Source organism: Delphinus delphis, chromosome 3, assembly GCF_949987515.2.
Source record: "Delphinus delphis chromosome 3, mDelDel1.2, whole genome shotgun sequence".
Classification (NCBI taxonomy): domain Eukaryota; kingdom Metazoa; phylum Chordata; class Mammalia; order Artiodactyla; family Delphinidae; genus Delphinus; species Delphinus delphis.
Window position 1 is genome coordinate 4,079,859 of NC_082685.1, and position 26,259 is coordinate 4,106,117.

The following is a 26,259-nucleotide window of genomic DNA, read 5'->3' on the forward strand; positions in this document are numbered from 1 at the left end:
GTGTGCCAGGCATTCTACGCACAGCAGGGACCCAAATGACAAAAAACCCGATCTCCCTGCCTTATGCTCTAGACAGACAGATAAAGAAATACCTTAAATATATGTATATCTAAGCCTATCAGATGGCCATAAATTGTGAGAGGAAAATAAAGCTGGGAAGGGGGATGGGAGATTGGGGGGGGGCTCATGTGTGGCTTGAAACAGGGGGTCAAGGAAGGTCACTCTGAGAAGACAGGCATTTGGGAGGAGAAGTTGGACAGGCAGCCTGGACATAGAGGGATCTTGGGAGTCAAGCCCGCATCCCAGCGAGGCCATGAGGCCCTCGTTCCCTGACGACTCAGCCTTCAGGACCTTAGAAGCAGGAGGGGACACAGGGGTGGCTGTGTAGCTGCGTCCCCACAGAATGTCTCCAATCCAGCAGCTCTTTGCTGTGTTCGGGGATAGAATGCTCTTTGAGAGGTTCTAGAAAGCTCTAGAAAGTTCCCAAACACCCCTCCCCCCCAGAGATACACAGAATCTGGGAGACCCCGGGCCCCTCCCACAGGCACTGGTGAGGCTCAGAGAGGGTGTGTGCTGTGCCTGAGGTCACACAGCCGCAACTGTCTGCCTGTGCCACGCCCCAGCCGGCACCAATGCGGTTTCCTTCGCTGTTGATTCATAACGACCAGCAGATGGGAAGTTCAATAGGGGCCCCGTTGGGTCACTGGGTCCTGGCAGGCACTGCCCTGCTCAACCCCGTTCCCACCCCCGACCGGATGGCCGTGAGGAGGGGGTGCTCCCCGCGGCCTGAGGCCTGGGTGACTTCCCACTACCGGGGAAGGTGAAGAAAAGCAGAAATAATAATCTGGGCCACACAGAAGCAGAACGGAGGTAACCAGCTTGGCAAAACCCAGAGGCCAGGCTGAGTCACAGACTGGAGGGTGGATGGTGGGGCAAGGCCAGGAGCACCTGGGGCCACCCCGCTGTTTCCCAAAGGACACCAGGTCCCTAACCCATCACACAGGGCCAGGGCGGCATCCCGCTGACTTCAGAGAAATAAAAACAGGTGCCTTGATTCCCCCTCCTCCGGGGCCCATACTCTGTGAATTTCTCCAGCCTCACAACAAATCTTCCCACTTCCCCAAACAGGCGAGGAGCTGCTCTCTCTCCAGATGAGGTACCATCCTGGCGGGACACCTGTCACCTATTAGTTCATTCGGGAATAACAGGGTGAGCTGTGTGTGTGTTTAAAAAATACACACACACGGACCTCCCTGATGGTCCAGTGGGTAAGACTCCACGCTCCCCATGCAGGGGGCCCAGGTTCCATCTGTGACTGGGGAACTAGATCCTGCATGCCGCAACTAAGAACTGGCGCAGCCAAATAAATAAATAAGTAAATTTTTAAAACATATATTAAAAAAAAGTACACACACAGACTTCTCTTGCAGTCCAGTGGTTAAGACTCCGCCCTTCCACTGCAGAGGGCGTGGGTTCCATCCCTGGTCAGGGAACTAAAAATTAAAACAAACACACACACACACACACACACACACACAGAAAACACAGAAAACATGAACATATAACCTAATAATTTCCTGTGAAACTGATACCCACGTGATCCCCACCTAGGCCAAGATTCAGGGTATCGTCAGCCCCAAGAGGGTTCCCAGATACCCGTTCCAACAAGACCCCCTTCCTCCTGCTGGGCAGTCGGTACTGCACCAACTTCTGTGGTATTTCTGTGTTTGGGGGGTATTTTTGGTAACAAGATTTATTTTGCTTTTTGTTTTTTCAATTTACGTGGCTTGGTAGGTGCTTCCTTTGGTGTACGGTTTTGTGTTTTAACAAATGTACACAGTCATGTAAATTATGGCTAAAACAGTTGACAGAATATGGTCTGTCACCTGAAGAACCCCCTCCAGGTACCTCTTTATAGCCAGACCCTCACCTGAGCCCTCACCCCTGGAAACCATCGATCTGCTTTTTTTTTTTTTTGTGGTACGCGGGCCTCTCACTGTTGTGGCCTCTCCCGTTGCGGAGCACAGGCTCCGGACGTGCAGGCCCAGCGGCCATGGCTCACGGGCCCAGCCGCTCCGCGGCATGTGGGATCCTCCCGGACCGGGGCACGAACCCACGTCCCCTGCAACGGCAGACGGACTCTCAACCACTGCGCCACCAGGGAAGCCCGATCTGGTCTTTGTTGCTATGGTTTTTTGAATCTTTTTGAGACTGTCATATACATGGAATCACACACTGTGTAATTTTTGAGACTGGCTTCTTTCACTTAGCATCTGAGATCCGCCTATGCAGTGGGGCATGTCAGGAGCCCTCTCCTTTGGACTCTTGGGTAGTTTTCTGTTGTGTGGGTTCATCACCCTTTATCTGTTCACCCGTAGAAGGCCATTTGGGTTGCTCCCAGTTTGGGGGTGATAACGGATAGTGCTGCTGTAAACATGCACTATAATCATCATCAGTGCTCATTTCTCTAGGATATTTCTAGAAGCGGGATGGTTGGGTCATAAGGTAATTGTACGTATAACTTTGTAAGAAACGGCTGAATGCTTTTCTGGTGTGGCTTTCCCATTTTGCACGCCCATCAGAAATGCCTGAGGGGGGCTTCCCTGGTGGCGCACTGGTTAAGAATCTGCCTGCCAATGCAGGGGACAAGGGTTCGAGCCCTGGTCCCGGAAGATCCCACGTGTTGCAGAGCAACTAAGCCCGTGCGCCACAACTACTGAGCCTGCGCTCTAGAGCCCGTGAGCCACAACTACTGAGCCTGTGCTCTAGAGCCCGTGAGCCACAACTACTGAACCCGCGTGCCACAACTACTGAAGCCTGTGCATGTAGAGCCCACGCTCCACAACAAGAGAAGCCATCGCAATGAGAAGCCCGCGCACCGCATCCAAGAGTAGCCCCGGCTCGCCACAACTAGAGAAAGCCCGCATGCAGCAACGAAGACCCAATGCAGCCAAAAATAAATAAATTTATTAAAAAAAAAAAAACCCAACTGTGGAATTGCTGGGTTACAAGGTATTTCCCAGATATTAACTCTCTTTTGCCAAAGTGCGTGTACCAATTTACAACCCCAGTAGCTCTGGTAAGTTTTTTTTGTTTGTTTTTTAAATTTTTGCCCGTGCCACCGGGCTTGCAGAATCTTCGCTCCTCGATCAGGGATCGAACCCGTGCCCCCTGCAGTGGAAGCCCGGATTCTTAACCACTGGACCACCAGGGAATTCTCTCTGGTGAGTTTTTTATGGACCTAAATTTATCCCATCCAAAAGTCTCTCCTTTATTCAGAAACGACGATCTCCTTGCTGTTCCTTTGGTATGAGAAATGCCCTTTCTGTTTAATGAGGAATAGGATGTCTACATGGTTTTACAGTACCTCACAGTTCTCAGTTGATGGGAGGCCACAGCTGGGTCATTCCCTGGCCACTGCCCTTGGCCATACCCAAGGTCATGCCCCCGCCCCCACCAGGGCTGGCCCAAGGCTGGGGTACAAATGTCCATCCCCTCCCTTTATTAACTGATGAATCACGGATTTGATTCCACTTCTGCGAGTATATCCATACCGAAAGCAGGGTCTCCAGAGGGTCTTTCCCACCCAAGTTCACAAAAGCATGATTCACCGCAGCCAAAAGGAGGAAACAGCCAGGATCCCCTCGCCGGCCACCTGGGCCGGCTTGGTGGGCGGGGGACTCGGGCTCGGAAGGTTTTCTGTCTTGAAAGCCTCCTGGTTTTGTAACAAGGGCCCTGCGTTTTCACTTTGCACCGGGTAGCGGCTGGTGCCCAGGCTCGGGGGCGCCGCCTACCGTCAGGGCAAGGGCCCGGCCGCTCTGTGCCTCGGTTTCCCTGTTGGAACCGGGATGCGGAGAGGACCTCCGGAGCGGATGCGCGTTCGCGCGGACGGGCGCGGAAAGCAGGCGAGCAGCACCTGCCGGCCGCGGGGGACATGACGGCCAGGCGCGCCGGCAGCATCCGCGGGCTCCCTCCCTGCACCCACCTCCCGAATCCCACTCCCTCCTCCGCCTCCACCTGGGACCACTCCATCATCTCCCACCTGGTCCAGCTGAGTCCCCTCCATCCGGGTCCCTGATTCCGCCCTCAGCCCCACAGTCTGTCCTCCCAGCAGCGGCCACCAGAGGGCGCCTATGAGCTCTGAGTCAGGCCCTGTCCCGCCCCTGCCCACAGTCCTCCAGGGTCCCACCTTCCTGAGGGTAAAAGCCCAAGTCCTCCCCGCGGCCCACAAGGCTCTGCACGACCTGCCCTGACCCCTCCCTGCCCTCCCCTCCTCCCTCTCTCTGCCTCACTCACTCTGCTCCAGACACACGGGCCTCCTTGCTGTTCCTCCAATGAACCAGGGCTGGTCCTGCCCCAGGGCCTTTGCACGTGCTCTGCCCTCCGCCTGGCAATCCCCTCCCTCAGACCACAGCATGGCCCCTTCTCTTCACGTCTTCCAGCATCCTATTCATACGCCACCTTCTCCGAAAGGGCTTTCCTGAACAGCCTGCCTGAAATGGCCACTATCGCTGCCAATGACTCTTCCCTGCTGCTTTTTATTCATAGATTGAGTCATGGTGATAAGTGCTGTCTCCCTGTATATGCAGTGCCTAGGACAGTGCCTGGCACACACGGGGCCTTCAGGGCATTTCCATCCCACTGATGAGTGAGTAAATAGAACTGGAGGGGGATATGGAGAAATGCGACCCTGGCGTACAGCTGGTGGGAAGGAGAAATGGGGCAGCCGCCGTGGAAACAGCCTGGCGGTTCCTCAAACGGTTAAACGTGGAATCGCCATTTGACCCAGCAATTCCACTTCTGGGTTTATAGCCAGTAGAATGGAAAGCAGAGTCTCAAAGAGATACTTGCACACCTGTGTTCACAGCATCGTGATTCACGACAGTGAAAAGGGGGAAACAACCCAAGTGACCATCAACGGATGGATAAACAAAGGTGGTCCATCCACGCAGTGAAATGATTCAGCCTTAAAAAGGAAAGAGATCCTGACACCTGCTACACCATGGATGTACCTGAAGGACATGATGCTCAGTGAGAAGCCAGACACAGAAGGACAAATACTGTGTGATTCCACTCACATGGAGTCCCTGGAGGAGTGAAATCCATAGAAAATAGGATGGTGGGGGCCAGGGGCTGGGGGAGGGGGTGGGGAGTTATTGATTAATGGGTACGGAGTTTCTGTTTGAGGTGATGAAAATGTTTTGTAGACAATTACTGCTGACGGTTGCACAACATTGCAAATGAAACTAATGTCACCGAACTGTATATTTAAAAATGGTGAAGCTGGTAAGTTGTAGGTGTATTTACCACAATGTAAAAAATATTTTTTTTTAAGGAAAAAAAGACTGAGAGATGGCAGGGAGATCACTGGTCCAACATCTTGGTTTGCAGAAAGAAATGGGGCCGGGGGAGGGGCCCGTCTTCCCAAGAGGATCCGCGACAGTGAGTGGCCAGTTGGGCCCAGAACCCAGGCCCCATCTCTGTCCCCTGCCCCCCACAAGGAGGAGTTCCTCTTGCAGGATGCTCCAGCCCACAGCACAGCACATTGACCTGAAGTCAGGGGCCCTGGGGCCGCAGTCCCAGCTCAGGGAAGGAGGTACACCCCGGGCGGCCGAGCTGCGGCTCCCGTGACCTCAGACCCCATCCTGAAGGTGCCAGGGCCCCGCAGGCCACACAGGAGTCAGGTGACAACCCGGGGACCTCAGGGCCCCTCTGCTGCTCCCCGCCCCCAGTCAGTAACAGGAAATAAGCCACAGGGGGCCGAGTGTTTAGGAACAAAATTTATTCCAATTTAAAACAGAATTCATTTCAGGAGAAAGGTATGAAAAGTCTATTTCCATCACATATCTCTGGATTAAGGGGTCAGGGCCCCGACACGCTGCCTGAACATGGACAGCTCCGGCCACAGGAGACTGGCACTGAGCCGACGGCGCCCGCCCCTCAGCCCGCACGGACAATACATGCATTTCAAATGACAAAAGGTTTAAAAACAGCATTTTTATATAATATTCTTTTTTAAATAGATTAAGGTTTAAATTGTCTGAAATCAGGACTGTTTAATATACAAGTGGGCGAGGTCACCCCCGCCAGCCGGCACGGCCCCTCACACCACTGGGGCGTTGGCACTCGGAGGGCAGTTCTGCTGGGTGACGTGACACAGCAGTGGGGGTAGGTTGGCACTCGGGCAAGCGCCTCAGAGGCGAGCGAGCCAGGCGGGGAGGTTGGGCACAGCAGCCGGGCTTGCCCCGGGATCTTGGCACTCCAGCCCCTCCGGAAGTTAACACTCTGGATGCGCCCCCCACCGCCTCCCCCTCGAGGGCCTGCCCCGGCTCCCTGTGCGTTGTGGGCCCCTGGGAGCCCACCGCCAGCGGCACCACCGTCCCCGGGCGCACGTCAGGGCTATGGCACAAACCCCGCAAGTGGACGCACGGCACCAGAGAGGGCCCTTCGGGTGGAGATGCCCAAGGAAAACAGGCCGAGAAGCCTGCCCCCCACCCTGGGCCCTGCGTATCAGGCACAGGAGGGAGGTGGGAGGCGGACGGACGGGGACAGGGCTGGTGTGGGGCTGGTCTGACGTGTGCGCTGTTTCTCTGCACTCCCTGGTCAAGGGCCGCCCTGAGCACTCACTCGCAGGGCCCAGGTACGCAGGGCAGGTGCGGGGCGCCACCGGCGGGCCACTCCCGTCACGTTGGTGCAAGAAACCAACCACACAAAACCAACCACTGCAGTGCTCGGCCCACGCCACATGAGACGGCCACTTCCTCCCCCCAGAAACCGGCCCTCAGGCCCTCGGGGAGGGCCCCTCAGTGCGTGGCCGTGGCCAGGCTGAGGGCCCACCTCCAGCTGCCACGAGCCCCGACAGCTCGGCTCCGGGCAGAGTGCAGGGCGGTGGGCATCTCCCAGCCACCCACAGCCCCGCCAGGGCGACCCTCCCTGCGTCTCTGCCTCTCGGGGACAGACCTGAGAAAATTCTGAAAGAAGTCCCTACCCCACCCTCACTGCTTCCAAACTGGGTACAAAATGGAACAAAACAAACAGTGGCTCCCAGTCCAAGCGGGCTTCCTCAGGGTTGGGGACCGAGCCCAGAGCCCAGGAGCACTCCCAGCGGAAGACCCGGAGAACCACGCCCCGGGCCCCCGCGGCAGGCAGGGCTGTGAGACAGGGCCCCAGGGGCTGCTTTTTGTTTCCTCAAAAAAAAAGAAAAAATGGTTAGGCACTTCCCAGGGCGGGCAGCGGGGGGCGCCACCCACCCCCACGTCTTGGAGTCCGGGGCAGAAACCCGGCAACAGTGGTGAGGGCGTCAATAACTTAAACAAGGAAGAAAGAGAAGTCCCAGCCTCTGCGTCTCCACGCCTTCGGAGATCAGAAGAAAGCAGGCCAACAACTGTCCCCGGAGGCAGTGTCTCGCGCCGCTGGGGGCCAGGTCTCATCTCTGCCCGTCTTCTGTGGGTTCTCTTTTTTTTTCTTTTTCCTTTTTTGTTTTTTTTTGTTTTTTTTAGAAAAAGCAAGCCATGAGTCAAGGCCAGAAAAAGGCGGCCTCTGCCACTGACAAAGATGAGAAGGTGCACGAGGTGTGTAGGAAGAAAGATGTACATCCCCTGATAACTGTGAAATAAAAACCATTTGTTTAAAAATATGAAAAAACCCCGACTCCTGGGGCAGACTGGCGACCAGCAGGCGGCTGGCGGGAGTCCGCGTGGTCACACCAGGTTGTACTCCTTCAGGTTGAGCTGCAGGATGGTGTCCTTGACAGCGGCGAAGACGAAGCGGATGTTCTCTGTGTCGGTGGCGCACGTGAAGTGGGAATAGATGATCTTGTCACTGTCGGGGTTCAGGTCCACGAACATCTTCAGGATGAACTCCCGGGCGGCCTGTGCGTCCCGCTGCGGGCCTGGCGGAGGAGGGGGGAGGGGCGGGATGAGCCGAGGGAGCCGCGCAGCCCCCCTGCCCAGCAGCCCCTCACTCAGGCCCACCTGCCAGGCAGACCCACCTCCCACCTCCCTGGCTCCCGCCTCCTCTCTGTCCACCCCCCCCCCCCCACTCAGGCATGTGTCCACAGCCCTGCTGCCCCCTGGCAGCCAGCCTCCTGCTCTGGCCTGCCGCCCACCCCACACCCTACCCCACCCCCACCCTCCACCCTACCCCACACCCCGACCCCCCACCCTACCCCACACTCCCACCCCCCGGCCTCCCGGCTCCTCAGGCAGCACCTCCGGGAGACGCCGGGGAGGGAGTGGCAGAGCCCCGACTGCCCCCCAGGAGCGCCCCCAGGGGTCTCCGCGTGGGGGGGTGGGGATGGCAGGAGGGGTCCGGCTCACCCCGTATCCCCCGCGCCTCGCTCCTCCCCGTGCCCGGGCCCTGGGCAGGTGGGGACAGGCTGCCAGGCGGTGACCGCAGGGTGCCCCCTCCCACAGACGACGCTCCCCCGGGGGACACGAAGCTCTCTCCACCATCCAGGGCCCTGCGAGGCGCCTGCCGAGCTCCGGCCACACTAACTGCACCGCGGCCTCCGTGCGGCCTGGGAAACGCCGTCCTCGTGTCACTCCTGAGTCGCCAACGAGGCCACCGAGGCCCAGAGAGGGTGAGGGAGGCGCTGGCAGCGTCCAGGACAGGCCGTTAGGGCGGGCTCACCGTCGAACTCGGGGAAGTAGTCCACCAGGTGGGAGTGGAGGATCTTGTCCTCCAGCAGGTCCTTCTTGTTGAGGAAGAGGATGACGGACGAGTTCTGGAACCAGGGGTAGGTGACGATGGTCCGGAACAGTGCTTTGCTCTCCTCCATGCGGTTCTGAGGGGCAGGCAGCAGGTTGGCGGCAGGTCCCCCAAAAGGGCCTGTGGGCACCCCCCTCCCTGGGCCCAGCGAGGGCCTCACCTCGTTGTCCGACTCCACCAGCACTTGGTCGTACTCGCTGAGGGCCACGAGGAACATGATGGACGTCACGTTCTCAAAGCAATGGATCCACTTCCTCCGCTCGGACCTCTGGCCCCCCACGTCCACCATCCTGCAGGGCGGGGTGCACGGGCTCAGCGCGGGGCTGCAGATGACAATGCCCACCCCCAGCACAGCCGCCTCTGCCAGAGCCACAGCGACCCCTGAGGCATCAGAGCAACGAGGGCCCCTCAGTCACCTGTCAGAGCCAGCAAAGCCGCAACACCATTAAGCCAGGAGAACACAGCACAAGCAGGGGAGGGGGGACCCCCGAGACAGCCAGGCGCCTGCTTGCCGAGGGAGGGGCCCTGGCCTACAGGGGGCGCCGTGGAGCGTGTGAGGCACAGACCCCGGTGGGGCTGAGCCGGGCGACCTCGGATGTCCCACATCTGGAAACCCGTCTCCCCTTGTTGGATACCACACGGCATCACCTATGAAATGCTGGAACCCACCCCAGCCACGGCGAGAGCAGGCTGCTTGTCCAGTGGGAGATGTCGGCACACAGATGCTGACACCAGGCGGGGCGGGGACACGCTAGGGACAGCGCCCTGACCATCACGACTGGTGACAGGTCCCCGCTTCCTACTTGTGAGTTTCTTAAGTTTTCTTTGACGAGGAAGCCCTCTACTTTTTTTTTTCGGTACGCAGGCCTTTCACTGTTGTGGCCTCTCCCGTTGCAGAGCACAGGCTCCGGACGCGCAGGCTCAGCGGCCATGGCTCACGGGCCCAGCCGCTCCGCGGCATGTGGGATCTTCCCAGACCGGGGCACGAACCCGTGTCCCCTGCATCGGCAGGCGGACTCTCAACCACTGCGCCACCAGGGAAGCCCCAAAGCCCTCTACTTTTGAAGACAATGGCAAGAAAGAACAGCAGCCTGAGAAGGCAAGGGTCCCCGAGCCAGGCCCGTCCACAGCTGTTGGACAGTCAGGCAGCAGAGGCCAATCCGCCTGGCGGGGGTTTCTCAGAGGAGGTTCTAGCAAGCACAGGCAGATGGCGGATGTGCCAGGGTGACCTAGGGTATGGGAGGGGGGTGAGTGGACACCAGGCCCACCGGGCTGCCGCTGCCAGTCTGGGGAGCGCGATCGGGCCGACGGCGTCAGGGGCCACAGCCTTTCTGGAGCTGAGTCTCCCCAGTACAGCCAGGCGGGAACCTGGGCCTCCAGGGGCGGGGCGGGGGGGGGGGGGTCAGGTCTTTGCAGGAGGTCCGTGTGGGACCAGGCTCAGGCCTCACACATCAGGCCGATCGCACTGTCACTGGATGCTGTGTGAGCTCCGATCAAGATGGGGGCACAAGCTCCCTGCCCGGGCCCCCGGCCTGCCCTCTGTAAGCCCTTGACCAGACAAGGGGTGGGCTGGCCAAGGGACAGTGGCGGCAGAGGTGCAGGGCCACTCTGCAGTGTGGACAGCAGCAGAGCGCACACACAGGCTTGGGGGAGGGGTGGGAAGGGGGGGGAGGCGTTCTGGACAGAGGGCACAGTAGCTGCGGAGGCCAAGGTGAGGCCGTGTGAGGGGACCCTGGAACGTGGGGTCGGGAGGAAGGCCAGTGATAGCCCCGGCCTGTGCCCTGCAGGCCTCTGAGGTCCCGGACCCCATCAAGAATCTGACCAAAAAAGAAGGAAACCGAAATGCTGAACTCTCACCAGAAAATGTACCATCAGGCATGTGCAGTGTGATGCCTACAACTCCTGAGGGTCCAAGGGCACCCCGGGGGCTCTGACAGGTGAGAAAGGATGGGGGGCCAGCTGGGGGCACCCAGACTCTCCCCCTCTCCCAGAAGCTTCTGCCTGAGAAATGCGGTCCCTGGGGCCAGAGGGCACCTCAAGGCAAACCCAACAGATTCCCTGAACGCCCCCGGGGCTGGTGCTTCAAGGCAACAGGGCAGGACCTCCACCAGCAGCGCTGCCTCTGGGGCCCCTGGGGTGGGCTCACCCAGCAGAAGGGACCCCATGCAGTGGCGGGGAGGGAAGGCTCGCAGCCAGAGCAGGAATCCCACCCCAGAGCCTGGGCCTCAGAGCCCTGGGCGAACCGTGTCCCCCAGTCAGTCCCCCTGAAACCTGGGGACACAGCCTGATCTGGAAGCGGGGTCCCCGCAGATGGCACTAGTTCAGACAGGGTCACTCTGGAGCAGGAGCCCTGGATCCAGTGATCAGTGGAGTTACCGTAAGAAGGAAACATGGGCACAGACCCAGGGAGGGGCCGTGTGATGACGGACGCAGAGATGGAGCGAGGCTTTTACAAGCCAAGGGACGCCGCGGGCTGCCAGCACCCCCAGAGCTGGGGGGACGGAGCAGCTTCCCCTCACGCCCTCAGGAGGACCCAGCCCTGCCGACACCTTGACCTCGGAGCTCGGAGAGGATGCATTTCTGTGATTTTACGCTGCCCATCTGTGGTCATTTGTTACGGCTGCCCCGGGAAACACACTTGGCCTTGCCGCCTGGCAGCTCTGGACAAGCTGTGACCTCACGGGGTGGCGGGGCCCATCCTTGGGGACGGCCCTGAGTTCACTCTGGCTGCATGGGCTTCGGAACTGGGCCGCAGAAGGGTCTGGAGCCACCTTCCCCGGGGGCCCTCAGGCTCCTCCACCGCCCGCCTGGAGCACCCCTGCTCTGGCCTGGATTCCAGACCACCCGCCCGCCCATCAGCACGCACGCGCTGGCACCCTCCCCCCATCTGGGGCCCACGCGGAGCCCGCACCAGGAGGCCGTTGCCCCCGGGGCCGCCTCCATTCAGCCCTGCCAGCGCCACCAGGGCCTGGCTCACTCGGAAACCTGGTGACAGCCACGGACAAGGACCCTCTCTCGCTGCCCCACACCGGGGGCCAGGGCCGGGGGCACAGGTACCTGAAGATGATGTTCTCCAGGTCGAAGGGGTACTCGATGATGCCAGTGGTGGGCACGCGCACTCGCAGCACGTCCTGCTGGGTGGGCAGGTAGCCCGAGGTGGCGATGCGGTCCACGTCAGTCAGGTAGCTGCAACACAGCAGGCGGGGCCGCTCAGGCCAGCCCACGAGGGGCCTCCCGGCCATCCCAGGTCTCCTGAGCGCTGGGAGGGGCCCAAGCAGCCCAAGTACTTGGGACGAGAACGGACAGGGGCGAAATGAGGCTGCAGGGAACGCCTGGGACAGAACCCCGCCCCAGCTCTGAGGGACGGCTGTCCGGGGATGGGGACGGCGCCGGGGTTCCGAAGAGAGGCTGTGGGCTGGAGGGGTGGCTTTTCACAACCAAACCTGTCACTTTGGAATAGTTTGAGAGACACAGAAAAGGGGCAGAGAGACAACGGAAAATCCCCGCAGACACCCGCCTCCCTGCAGGGAAATCGCCCCGTCGCGGCTAACGAGGCGCCATGCAGACCCTCCTCCGCCCAGGCCTGGTCCGGCCCCACTCACTACTTGGCAGAGTCCGAGAGCTGGTACTCCCGCCGGCGGTCGTAGCACTCCTGGATGCCGGGGTCGTTCCACAGCGTCTTGATGGCACTCACATACCGGTGCTCGAAGGTGGTCACCTTCTCCACATCCACCTCCCGGATCAGGAGCGCGTTGGCCTGTGGGGCGAGGGGCAGGCCGGGACGCTCAGCGCCAGCACCCGGCAACCGACTCGGAACCATTGACTCCCATTTCCCATGAACACGCATCAGGACGACGCAAGGGCGACCGGCAGCGATCGCCCCCCAGTGCCAGGCCCCCAAAGGAAAATGCAGATGGAGGCAGCTCCCGGGAGCAGGGCCCACCCGGCCGCCACGCACCTCAGTCCCGGGGCACCCAAACAGGACAGAGGAACAAACACCACTGGCTGCCCCTGTGTTCCCATGCTGCAGGTGAGGAAACCGAGGCACAGAGAGCTGCTGTGACCTAAGAAGAACCTGCCCCCCGACTCCAAGCACACAGCTCCTGAAACCCTCGGGATCTCTGAAGGCATAGGTCCTCTCGTGTGCAGCCTGGGATGGGGTCTGGGGACCAGAGCAACCCACCAGGAAGGGGAGGCTGAGCTAATCATAACAGTCCAGTGGCCCAATGACTCATGCCCCTGGGATGGAGCCTCCACAGACCCTGGACCACAGGGCTCGGAGACCCGCTCCTAAAGAGCCTCGCTGAGACACACCACCCCAGAGACCCACACACGCGCACGCACCACACACACACACACACACACACACACACACACACACACCCGCCGGGGGCAGAAGGCCCCCAGGAGACCCCCTGTCTCTCCTCCAGCCTGCTCCACATGCCTGTGCTCAGGATGGTCCCACCCACACGGCTGAGGGACTGGGGAGGGGACACAGCTGGGCAGAACCCCAAACAAGGAATGAGGGGGCCCCAGCCCAGGCTCTGGAACCCACCGGTCACCTCCCAGGGATGCTCTCCCGCCCCAGCCCCCGCACAACAGCGTCCTTCAGCCCCGCCTCACCCTCCCAGCCTCCCAATCTGGGCCTGGAGAAGCAGACACCAGCCCCAGAAAACCCCCAACTGCGGATGCATGTAGGCCAGGGACCAGACGTCTGTTTCTACGGCCACGCTGTCCCTGCTGCTGCAGCGAAAGCCGCCAGGGATGACATGTAAGCGAGTGGCCGTGGCCCGCGCCAGCAAGGCTGCACCTACAGAGACAGGCCTTAGTCTGCCAATCCCTGTTCCAGATGCCTCTGGACTTCCATGGTTAAAGTGGGGCCTGGACGCTGAGGGGCCTCAGCTGCGAGCAATCCTACGAACCAGAGGGTGAGAAGCTCCAGCAGGCCCTACATGCTCATTCCCACAGCCAGGCTGGCCGGGCCCCAGACCCAGTGCTGGGCCCTGTAGGGTCCCTGATGACCCGTGAACCGGGCATCAAGGCAGGAAGACACCAATATCAGAAATCTGGTTGACTGGCCTTCTTAAGCTTCCAAGTAAACAGACTAATTTAAACCCTATTGGACATACATGGTCCAATACACGGTGCCACGTGCCAGCCCAGGCAAACTGCTGGAGTTGAAAGAGAAGTCCCCGAAAACAGATCCACAAAAGCGAAGCCAAGGGAGGCCGCCAGAGAGAGCCCCCTGGTGCACGGCCGGGGCAACGCCGCTCGGACAGCAGGCAGGCAGCCCCTCTGGAAGGCGAACCGAGAGGTACCCTGGACCTCGCACCTCCACTGCTGGGGACGCGCCCAGGAGAAACCAGGACAGGCGTGCAAACAAAAACCTGCACACGAGTGTTCCAGCAGCATGTCCACGAGAGCCAGAAGAGTGGGAACAACCATGCGTCCGTCGATGGACGATGGACAAACCATGTGTCCCTCCACACAATGAGCATCATTCAGCCACAAAGAGGAGTGAGGCACTGACACTCGCTGCAACGTGGACGGACCCTGAGATCACGATGCTCAGTGAGAGAAGCCAGACACAGAAGGACACACGGGGTGTGATTCCATTGATGGGAAATGTCCAGAACAGGCAGATCCACAGAGACAGGGAGTGGGTTCCTGGTTGTCAGGGGCTGGGTTAGGCGTAGGGGAGGTGACTGCCAGTGGGGACAGGGTTTCTTTCTGGAGTGATGAGAACGTTATGGAATTAGAGGCAATGGTTGCACAACTCTGTGAATATGTTAAAAATGAGTGAATTGCACACTTTAAATGGGTGACTTGGTATGTACGTTTTCTCAATAAGCTGTTACTGAAGGAAATAAGAGAACGTGCCACCCCCGGGGGGCACAGAGGGCCTGATACAGTGCGTGGAGTGCCTGGTAGGACGCTGGCCCGCAGAGGGGGCCAGGACTCACTCTGCCCCCTGTAGGACGCCCCGCCGCGCCCGGCGCTCCCGCCCGGGCCTCACCTTGTTCTGCTCGTACTTGTAGAGGATCTTGAGGGTCTCCATGGCCCGGATCATGGCCTGCATGGCGGTGAAGATGTTCTGGTACACCAGCTTGGTGAAGCCCCGCTTGTCCTCCTCCGAGTAGCCCGCCCCGTGGATGATGCGCATCTGCTTGATGAACGTGCTCTTCCCGCTCTCGCCCGTGCCTGCAAATGGCCCAGTGAGACCCAGCGGGACCGGACCCGCGACCCGAGCCGTGGGCTCGCCGCACCCTGCACACGAGAAGCCCCGCCCACGAGGAGCCCCGAACACGCGGAGTCCCGCCCACGAGGCTCGAGGTGGGGATGCGCCTGGCCAGCCGCTGCTGCCTGGACAACAGGGCGGGCCGCGTCCTCCCACGCACACCCTGTCTACAGGGGCCGCCGAGGCTCAGAGGAGGTCGGGACAACAACGTGGGCAGGGACGGGAAGGGAGCAGCCGCGGCACCTGCGGCAACTTGGGTCTGAATTCAACTCTGGCCACAGCCGAGGAACTGGAGGCCAGGAGCAGTGAAGTGTCTCCCCCAGATGCTGCCACCCCCTTAACTGGTCACGTGACGAGCTCCCTTGTCCCACATGCCCTCATGTGACAACGTCCCGCCAACCCACGGCTGTTCTGATCAGAACAGCTTTCCTTCAGGGCACGAGTTTGGCATCTGCGTCGAGGCCACGCTGGGCCTTCGCAGGGCGCTGGGCCATGCCCCCCACAGTCCCCAGCAGCCCCTGAACCTGTACCTCACCCAACCTCACGCCACTCCGAGACCGAGCGTGACTCTGGCGCTTGAACAGCCCCAAGGCCCACGTCCCTGTCAGCCCAGAGGCCCTTTGGGTGCCCGGGGCCCCTCCCCTCTCTGTCCCACCACCCTCCAGGTGTCAGGTGTCAAGGCCCCACCTCAGAGAAGGGCACACGGAGTCTCCGGGATCAAGGGCTGGCCAGCCCCACCCGGCACCAGCGCTGCGGCAGGAGGGAGGGCTCCTCTCCTGCTCCAGCCTCTCACCGCCCTGTCACTCTCTAAGCGGCAAAGCCGTACCCCCACTTTTGTTCACCTCCACACGCAGGGACTGCATTTTAGTGGCTTTAATGTGCCCACAAATCTCTGGGATGTCTTCCGTGCAGAGGGGGAGCCTGACCCTTCCCGGAGGGCGGGCTGGACTCAGTGCCTCCCTCCCAACCAGAAGAATCTGACCAAGGATGGCCTGTCACTTCCAAGACGAGTCACGGGGCTCCCCGTCCTCTGTAGGACTTTCGCGGGGGCCGGGGGGCAGTGCCGTCCCTGAGGGCCCATGTGGGCAGGAGCCATGTGAGGGGCCACCCTGGAAGCGGCTTCTCCGGCCCCACTGGGCCTTCAGATGAGGCAGCCCCGGCCAACACGTGCTCTACAACCTCATAAGGGACCCCGAGCCAGAACCCCCACGACTCCTGACCCTCAGAATCTGCCTGTGTGCTATTTTCAGCTACTAAATTACAGGGTGGTTTTATTGCACAGCGGGAGAGAACTTCTACAGCCTAAGGACGCATGGCCTCAAACCCCTACTTGATAACCAACACAGGTCCCCACTCACCCATGTACTGAAGCCCCCAGGCCCCCTCTTGGGGACTCAGAACCCCCCAGACTCGCCCCAGCCCGCCTGGGCTCATCCTCCCCACCCTGTCTCAGAGTCACCTGTGTCCCCCACCCCAACGAAGGGGCCTGAGCTGCGTCCTGCCCTGCACGCCATCCGGCTCACAGCCACCGGTGCCGTGGGCGCAGGGCAGGCAGCTCCCCTCTGCACTGGGACCCATCACCGCTGCCTTTCAGGGAGTCTCTCTCAGGCATCTGCTGCCCGCCTCCTTGCCCGGGAGCTCCCGGAGAAGACATGGGTTCTGAGCGGCCTGCAGTGACCACACCATCCTGCAGCAGGAGGCCCTCGCCCGCGTCTGAGTAACTGACCACGGATGCCTGAGCCCACCTGGGGAGACAGAGCAGAGGCCGCCTCACTGCAGCTGCCCCTTTCTAGGACCTCCATCAAGGCACTGGGTCCTTTTACGAATAAAAGAATACGACTCTGGTTCTGTCACCGAGTGGTAACTACGCCAATGCCACCTTCCATCCCACTGCTGCCGCAACATCAACCAGAGGCCAGGCGCCCACTCCCACCAAGGCCCCACCCCAGCTCTGAGGCAGGAGGGGCGAGGACCCCATGTGACCCCACACCTCCCTGAGGGGTCCACGCACTCCTCCCTCGTTGCAGGAGGCGGGGTGGGGGAGGGGAGGCGACACACAGGAATGCCATGCCCTGCGTGGTTTCCTCTGGACCAGGGTCCCCGCAGCACTGCTGACACTGGGGCCAGCCCGGGCACTCTGGGGTGTTGAGCAGCACCCCTGGCCCCGCCCCCTCAATGCCAGGATCCCCTCAGTGTGACACACAGACATCCCCAGACACTGCCCAATGTCCTTTGGGGGCAGGAACCCCCAGGTGAGAACCCCTGTTTTTGACACTATGCTACTGTAAAAAGATACGTGCCCTGCTGGTGTTTGGAAGGGCCTCTCACCAGAAACATCAGACCAGTGGCCACTAAAGCCCAACCCCCTGCAGCCACAGGTCAGCTGAGGTGGAAAAGGGCAGCCACTCAGGCCCCGGGGCGCTGCCCCTTGAGTCCACCCCCCTGAACTGCAGGAGGGGCAAGAGAGCTGCCCGAGCACAAGGGCGCGGGGAGATCCAGAGAGAGCCTGCTGACTTCAGACCACAGCCAGCGTCTCCAAAACGGGTGCGCAAAGGACAGGCAGCCCCCCCAGAGCTCCCCAGAGGCAGCGCAGGACACCGAGGGTCTCACACACGTGCACGCGCCCGTGCCAACAACCAAGGGACAGCGGGTGTTCACGGAGGAGCCGTGATCACCGGCCAGAGAGTGGCCGAGGGAGAACGGGGGACGCCCCGGTGCCCAACACAGACGACGCAGCTGGGACACGCCCCGAAAACCAAGAAACGGAAGACGGACCCCTCGGAAGCCGGAAACACAACTGGCCCTGGAGACGTCGGAGGTCCTGGACGAGGCACATGGCCCGAACCCTGCTGGGGGCAGAGGAGCCGCTGCGAAGACAGCACCGCGATCAAGTGCAGGAGCAAAAGGCACTAGTGAGGTGAGGGGGTGGTGACGGGGCGGTGACGGGCCTCACGAGCGATCATGTCGCAATCCACGTGTCAAGTACTCACGTGCACCCCTTAAACCACACAACACGCGTGGCACTTACGTCTCACTAAAGCTGGGGGAGAACGCAGCAAAAGGGACACCCTGGGGACAGTGTGGCCCAGGAGGCGGGACAGTCAGTGACCCCGCCTGGGCCATGCCACCTTGCCAGGAAGGACAGAGAAAGGAGGTTGTGGAGGTGGCGGCTGCAGAGGCCGGGCCCCCGGAGGAAAGCCCCACGAGCCGCACGTCGAGGGTGGCGTGTCACCTGTGCTCAGGGCCAACAGCGACTGAGTGACAGGTGCCAGTCCCAGCAGGCACCTCCCGGCAGAGCTGTGGGTGGAAGGCCGGAGCTGCGGGCCCTGGGGTCTGGAACCGGCAGGCCCAGCTGGCCAGAGCTCGGCCACCACTGGCCAGGGAGGGAGGGAGGAAAGGCTCCGGGGGACGCAGAGCCGCCACAGCGTCCTCTCCAGGTGCCCACCCCCTGGCCCAACTCAGCCCACATGCTGCCGGCACCCGCTGCCGGCACCCAGTGCCGGGAGCTGGGACCCGGGCCCCCCAACACGCCCGAGCCAACAGCCTCCTGCTCAGAGAAGTCTCGGGGTGCGAGGCCCACCTGGACCTCACGGCCAGGCCTATCTGCTGTAGCCACCACCCGGGGGTCCCTGGCAGCTCCAGCTCATCCTGCCCCGCCCTTGGTCAGTTCCCCCTGAAGATCTGGTCATGGGGACTTCCCTGGTGCAAGATTCCACGCTCCCAATGCAGGGGGCCCAGGTTCGATCCCTGGTTGGGGAACTAGATGCCACATGCATGCCACAACTAAGAGTTCGCATGCCACAACCAATAGTTCGTGTGCCGCAACTAAGAGTTCGCATGCCACAACTAAGGAGCCTGGGAGCCACAACTAAGGAGCCCACGTGCTGCAACTAAGGAGCCCGCAAGCTGCATCTGAGACCCAGCGCAACCAAATAAATATCTATAAAAAAAAAAAACCTGCAACAGCTGCCCACCAGGGAGAAGAGGAAGGCCCCCCTCAAGCAAGACCGTGTGAGACCCCGTGATGGGCCTCGTTCTAGCCACGCACCTGCACAGGTGCAGAGGGCACCTACCGCCACACCCCCTCCCAGCGAGGACGCCGAGTGGCCCCAGGTCCTGGCTGTACTCAGACTCCGAGCTCGTGTCTGTGGGTCCCCTGGCCCCCACTGTCCCCCACAACGCAACCAGCCCAACCTTGCACGAGGACAGCCGTGGCACTGCGGCCCGGGGCCGGCGCGTGACACCACTGTTCACGTCGCCCACGCATCGGGTCCTGCCCCTCCCGAACGCCACCCCAACTCCCTGCACAGAAACCCAAACTCACGTTTTCCAGGAAGGGCCCCAGTGCCCCCAGCGCCCCACCTGCTCCTGGCCTGCTGCTCCCGTCTGTCCCTGCTGGGAGCCAGCTCCCCGAGGGCGGGGCTCTGCCAGCAGCCTCACACCCAGCCCCAGCACAGGCCCGGCCCGCAGAAGTCACCGCACACATTTTTCCCGAATGAACCCAATGAACTCGGCCCCAATCCACAGTCCCGGTTCTGTCACGTGTCCCCCTCAGGTCCTCTGCATCCCCTGCCCTAACTCCAAGAATGGGGGCCCCTGGGGGCACCACCCATGTGAGGGGTCCTGCCCCTGGGGGCCTGGCAGGGGCCAGACAGCACAGCGGGGCCGGGAGCCTGCAGGACGATCTCTGGGCGTGCTCAGTGGCATCACCAGTTGCCCAGCTGAGACTAACTGGAGAAGAGGAAGGAGGAGAGCAGCCCCATCCCTGCGACAGAGGGAGAAAGCCACTGTCTCGCCTGCACGGTCGGCCAAGATCTAGGACCGCAGACCGGGAGGAATTATGTCTGAGCCCAGGCAGCCACTCCTCAAATGTGGGAGAGAAGAGGGGCAGGGAAAGGGCCTGGAGGACAGGAAGGATGGTGCTGGTCCGACATCATCCCAGTGGGACTCAAGGTGTGCAGGATCCATGGCCCCCGGGGCAAGTGGCCACGATCTAGCAAGAGAACACTAGTGTCAGAAGCTGGGGTTCAGGGCTGCCGCCCAGCCATCCCTAATTCTAGAATGTGGGCAGTGAAGCCAGGAACCCCAGGACCACAGGAGGCCCAGGCGAGAGCACTGCCGGGGATCTGGGCTCCTGGAAACACAGCCCAGAAATCCAACATGGCCCCGAGCTGTGTCAACAGGTCCAAGATCAAAGAGGCACGACGACCTTCTGCTGGAGAAAGTGCAAACACCTCGTGCAGCCAAGGAAGGCAACTGCAGGCTCCCCTCGCCCCCGCTCATCCATTCATTCAGTGGTACATCTATCACCCCACCTCCTGCTGGACAAGTGAAGGAGCTGAGGCACAGAGAGGTCAAGAAGCTTCGCTGAGGTCACACAACCAGTAACTGTCAGACCTCAACAGGCTAAGGTCTTCGGGCTTCACGTCCGTCCATCTCTTCGTGGTCCACGGTCACCGCCACCCAGGGAAGTGAGCGAATGTGAGAGCACCGGGGGAGCTCTCCCGGGCCAGCCACGGGCCTTTCAGAGACACCGCAGCAGCGGGCGCCAGCGCAGACAGGGGCCAGGAGGGAGGACAACAGGGCAGACCTCGGGACTCATCCCTTCATCTGACCTCCACACCGTGGCCGCTAAGTCAGCAGGTCCAGCGTCCCCTGCCCAGGTGACTCCAGGCGCAGACACTGGTCCCCTGGGCCAGCCCCCCTCTTGTCCCACGTGCCAGGTCCTAGTGCAGCGCTTCCTGAAGCCTAACGCTCAGGAGTCGGGGAGACTGGTATGAGCCCCAGTCCTGCCCAACCCTGCCGTGCAGCCCAGCTGCCCAGCCTGGGGGACGGGAAGGCCCCCACCCACCTGTCGAGGCTCAGCAGAGAGGACCAATGGGGCAGAGACGGGGCGACCCGCCTCCGTGGGGGGTCTGACCTTTCAGCTCTACGCCAACCGAGGTCCGTAAGCAAACCTCCTTGGCAGGCGCTGGGATCAGATCAGGAAACGAGAGGCCCAGCCCTGAGGGCCAAGCTCCGGAGACCCCACCGCAAGACAGGGAGGTCCCCGCTCGGCCGCAGAGGGACTGCCAGCCAGCGCGATACCGTGAATAAAGACAAGGGCACAGACGGCACTCCCCAGTTTGACATGCGTCGCCCCCACTGACCCTCTCACAGTCCGGGAGTTGGGGGACGCTCTCCTTCCACAGCAGGGAAACCCGAGGCTCGGGAGGCACGGGGACTGAAATCCCACCGCGCTCTCCAGCTCGGTCCTGGCGGGACCCGCCTCCCAGCGCTGCCGGGGCAGCCTGTCAACCCGGGTAAAGCCCTCCGTTGGGAGAGCAGTGACCACGGGAGGGCACAGCGCCTCGCAGGTGTTGCGGCCTTCCCCCCAACAGTGCTGCAGGCGGGGAGCCGAGGCTGTGCTCGCTCTGGAGCACCCCCAAGCCCACTCACAAGGCCTCGGGAGGGCGGCAGCTGCGAGCTGTGCCCCTGAGTCCCTGTCTGTCCACGCATCACAGCAGAGGGCCACCAGCAGTGGCAACGGGCCCCGGAGCAGGGAACCTCACGTCCAGGCAGGATGTGAGGATGCCCTAAGTCGGGGCGCCCAGTCACCCCCATTCGACCTGCTTGAGGGAACTGAGTTCAGTTAGCCAATCAAAGCCACCCAGCAAACATCTCAGGTCCGCAGGGCTCTGTGCTGGGCCATGGGGTGGCAGGGCCTGCCCCGGAGGGGAGATGTAGTGGGGAAAACGAGGGGCAGACACCTTGGTAGTGACCCGCCAGGCGCCCCACGCCTGGGCCAAGGGCAGAGACCGCGGCCACCCGGGAGCAGGGGGCTGGGGCGCATTGGCACAAACTCCCCAGCCAGCAAGCCTGTGGCCTTGGGGCCCGGTTCTGAGAGCAGCTGGAGTTCCGCCAAAAACTAACCCCGCACGCGGGTGCCCCCGAAGCCCGTGGAGATGCCCCAATCCCGTCCACGGACACTGGGCTGACAGGCCCCGCGGCTCACTGTCCTGATGGGAGAGGAGCGCCCTATGGGGACCAGAGATGGCCGTTCCCCCTGAGTGCAGCCCAGCTCCGCACACCCGGCCCAGACCAGACCCGCCCACCCAGGGCTGGACTTTGCCCCCAAGGCCCTCCGAGGCAGAGGAGGGACAAACGGGCTCCCATCCCTCCTGCCAGGGGTCCCCACTCGGCTCTGTCTGCAGCTGCTCCAAACTCCCAGCCCAGGAGTAGCAGTGACTGCGACCTGTTCTCAGGCCGCAGGGAGAAGGGCTCCACCACAAAAATCAGAAAGTGAAACCTTTTGTGGTTAAACATCCGAGGCTCTCAGGCAGCGACCAGCGCAGCTCAGCAGAGGCCGGGAAGCATCTGTGCACACGGAGTCCGGAGCCCAGGGACACACGTGGCGAGGCCGTGCTCGGGCCCAAGGGGAGGGAGATTCCCACTGGCCTGGCACGCAGGACACCGAGGGAGAGGGGCTCTGACAGCAAGTCTGGGCTCCTGCACCTCCAGGGATGGCGCCCACCCTTTCAGCGACACAAAATTTCATCTAACTTTTAAGCCCCTGAGACTCATCCTGGGGTGGGCCACGAGCGGTGGCCCAGGGCCCCAGGTGCTTCCAGCCATCAGGGTCTGCGGGGGACAGGCAGGGCCACCGCCAGGAGCCACGGCCACGTTCCACTCGCGCCTCCAAGCAGGGCAGGCGCACCCTTCCCGCCGGGGCCACCACACCCCAGGCCGGATTCCGGCCCTTTCTACCGCCCTCGGGGCCACAGCGGGCTGGACAGGAAGCCTGTGGAACTGACCGCCCTGCTTTATTTAGAAATCCCGGAGCCACTCAGCTCCTGGACCGGCACTTCCTGCGGTAGGCCTCAGTTCTCAAGGGGAAACCTGTCCTAAGGAATGGACGAGGGGCCTCCTCGGTTGTTCTCTGTTGAGTGGCAGAAACGCGGGGGCAGGGGACTGCACCTGCACCAGGAGGGATCACGGGAGGCAGAAGCCGGCGGGCCTGCCCGGGACCCCCACCGGAGCTCCTAACTGGGCCTGGGGGTCCTCTTCCGTAAAGTGGGAGAGCAACGCCGAGCCGTGGGGATCCCGGTGTATCCGCTGCAGGGACGCTCACTACCCCCATTCCTCACCACAGATGACTGTGAATGAGGATGTGGCCTGGAGTAACAGGACCAACAAAACCGAACACACCTATCACACGTGTTTGTAGACATGTTGCGTGTTGACGGCACACACGTATGTGGCTCTGGACCGTAGTGACAAAAGCATTCACCTTTCAAGCACCCACAAAGCATCTGACAAAACAAGCGAACACCGATCACATACCGGCTCTGCAACACGCATTTTACACTGTGTGCTGACACAGGGCAGGGGGGATTCTGCCCCTGGGGGACACTGGGCCACAGCTGGGGATGTCTGTGGTTCTCATGACTGGGGGTGCTCCCGGCATGGAGTGGGTGGGGCAGGGATGCTGCTCGGCACCCCCCGGCTCCCAGCACGTCCCCTGGAGCTCCGCCTGGCATTCACAGCCGCCCTCCTGGTGTCATAAACCTTCACCTTGGACCCCCAAGCTCTCATCTTCCTATCTGCCCCCATGCCTAGGACTTAATAGCTTCCCAGGAGGGTGCAGACTCCCTGTCCTGCAAGCCAGCGGGGGGAGGGGTGGGACCTCAGACCCAGGTGCTCCTGCAGCCAACAGCCCGCACCCATGGGTGGGCGCTGGGCACATCCAGATCCCCTGCAAGGCTCCTCAGCCCCAGCCCAGGGAGACCAGAGACACACAGCAAGGCTGCAAGATCACAGGCCACCGACCCGTACCCTTGAACCCCACGTCAATCTGGAGCCTGGGTGCGCACAGGGCAGGCAGCAGGGGCGTGCAGAGGTTCATGCAGCCCCCAGCCCCCAGGCAAGGCCGACTGTCTGGTAACATTAACATGCTGGTAACTTCTCAACCCCCCTCTGAAAATAAATTCTACCTCTGTTGGTGTAAGGCAGCCAGGGCCATGCTGTCCTCCCAGGTGCCACTGGGACCCCACTGCAAGTTTCCTCCAAACTTTACCGTTACTCTCTGCCTGTCTTTTCTGCAAAGATGGCCCATTTTATAGCCTTTAGGTAAAGTGGAACGTTTGGAAAAAAAAACAGGGAAGGTATTTTAATCAAAGGGAGGACCCAGAGGGTCCCCACAGGTGGGAGGAGCGAGGCAGTCCCTCCAAGACCCACGGCCTCCAGCGACTCACCGCCTCCGACCCTGCACCGTCCTGCGGGTGGACCCCTCGGTGGCAGACCCCTCTTCCACCAGGGGCCCATCACAACAGCATTTCCAACCTTCCCCACAGTGCAGGAATGCAGCAGAGCTCCGGAGAAGGCAGGGCAAGGGCTTCGCTTGTGTAAACGACCTTCTTGCCTTTGACTGCGGAGGTAAGTCCTCCAACAACCCTTATTTGGGGTGACAACAGCTTGCCGACTGCTGGGCCGACTAGTTCCGTGCAACAGGTGCGCAGTGGGGGAGACGGAGACTTGGACGGGAATCCTCTCCAGGAGGGGGAAGAGGACCCAGGAGACCCGGCTCCCACTCGGACGTAAGGAGAGGGGCCGGACGGAGACGGTTGCTCCGTCAGGGCTCCACCCGCCCCGGCCCCAAGAAGAGAGAAAAGGCTGTCTTCTCCCCCACAGATTGCTCTCCACTGGGGAGGGACATGGGTTTTCCGACTGGCCTCAGGGAACGGGGGCTGCAGGGAACAGGGCTCCACCTGGTGGGAAAAGTAGAGAAGGGATGCCAGGAGGCAAGGGGTGCGTCTTGTGGATTACAGCCCAAAGGTCTGGCCCTGAATAGATGCTGGGGGCAGCGAGGGGGCACACCTGTTGGGGGCAGGGATGGAGGACCAGTCCTGTGCAGGGAGGAGGCTTGTCTCCTGAGAAGGGGTTAGAAGGCAGGCCCTCGAGGGTTTTGGGGGCCCGAACGGGACAGCAGAAGCAGAAGCTGGCCCTGCAGGGATCAGGGGCTGGGCAGCAGAGGCACGGACTGATCCCAAAGGGTCCTGGGGACCCCGCCTGGACAGCAGAGACAGGGGCTGATCCTGAAGGAAACTGGGGCTTGATCTGGACAGCTGAAGCAGGCGCTGACCCTGCAAGGACTGGTGACCTGCCACGGACAGCATAGGCGCGAGCAGATCCCGAGGGTCTGGGGCGCTGATGTGGACAACAGAGGCAGGGCCTGGCCCCTCTGATGTCAGGGACTCAACCTAGACAACACAGGCTGCAGAGATCGGGTGGCCCAGAGGTGGACAGCACAGGTAGGCAAGGGCTGACCCCGCGGGGGTCGAGCCCGCTCTGGACAGCACGCAGGGCCGTGGCCAGTACGCAGGGCCGCCCCGCCCGCCCGCCACGCGCACCGCCGGCCCGAACCCCGCAGGCCCGGCCCCACTCACCGAGCAGCAGTAGCTTGAGCTCGCGCCGGGCGTCGCGCTTGTCCCGCCGCAGCTGTTTCTCGATCTCGGCGTTGATCCGCTTGGACTCCTTCACCTCATCGCTCAGGCAACACGCCATCATGGACTCCAGAGTCATCGTCCCGGCCCCGGTCCCGGCCGCCCGCCGGCCGCCCCCGCCACCGCCCCCCGGCCGGCCCGGCCCTGGCCCCGAGCCGCCCCGGCCGCGCCCGCCCGGCCCTCGGCGCTCGGCCCCTGGGCCGGCGGTCCGCCTCGGCCGCCTGAGAGCACCGGTCCCGTTCAGCCGCTGGTCCCTCCCGGCCACCCTCCACCCGCGCCGCCACAACCGCTGGCGCCGCCGCCGCCGCCAACCGCAGCCGCCGTGACCGAGCGACAGCGCCTCACAACCTAACCAGCGCGCGGACAGCGCCGACGGGCAGGCGGCACGGCCAATGGGAGTGGGCGGCGGCCTGCGCGCCCGCCGCGGGGGCGGGACTAGCGGTCGGGATGGGCGGGGCGTCGCGCGGGCGGGGCGGGGAGGGGCGAGGCGGGCGCGCCCGCGGGTTTGGTTGCGCCGACGTGGGAAGGGGGACGCGCAACCGGGAGCCGGGCGGGGCCGCCCGGGATTGTGGGAATGTGGAGGACTCGTCAGGCTGGCTCGGCTCCGCTCGGCTCCGCTCGGCCCCGCTCGGCCCCGCTCGGCCCCGCTCGGCCCCGCTCGGCCCGGCGGCTCTCTCGGCCCCGGAGCGAGAAGTTCGGACCCGCAGCTGCGGTCGCGAGGCTGAGCGACCTAGGCCCAACGTGAGGCACTGGGGTACCAGCCCTCACGGCCTCCTGGGGCGCCCTGGCATTACCTGACCGGAAACGAACCTTCGTCTCCTCCGTTCTTGG

The 26,259-nt window shown here is 62.1% G+C and overlaps 1 protein-coding gene across 1 annotated transcript; it reads right to left on the minus strand.

The window, feature by feature from the left end:
- Positions 1-5,748: 5,748 nt before the first annotated feature.
- Positions 5,749-25,546, minus strand: GNA11 (G protein subunit alpha 11). Its single transcript, XM_060007426.1, has 7 exons — positions 25,372-25,546; positions 14,726-14,910; positions 12,312-12,466; positions 11,767-11,895; positions 8,870-8,999; positions 8,632-8,785; positions 5,749-7,891 (listed from the first exon to the last, which is right to left on the minus strand). The coding sequence occupies exons 1-7, from the start codon at positions 25,505-25,507 to the stop codon at positions 7,701-7,703; spliced, it is 1,080 nt and encodes a 359-aa protein (XP_059863409.1). The 5' UTR covers positions 25,508-25,546; the 3' UTR covers positions 5,749-7,700.
- Between the last annotated feature and the right edge of the window lie 713 nt (positions 25,547-26,259).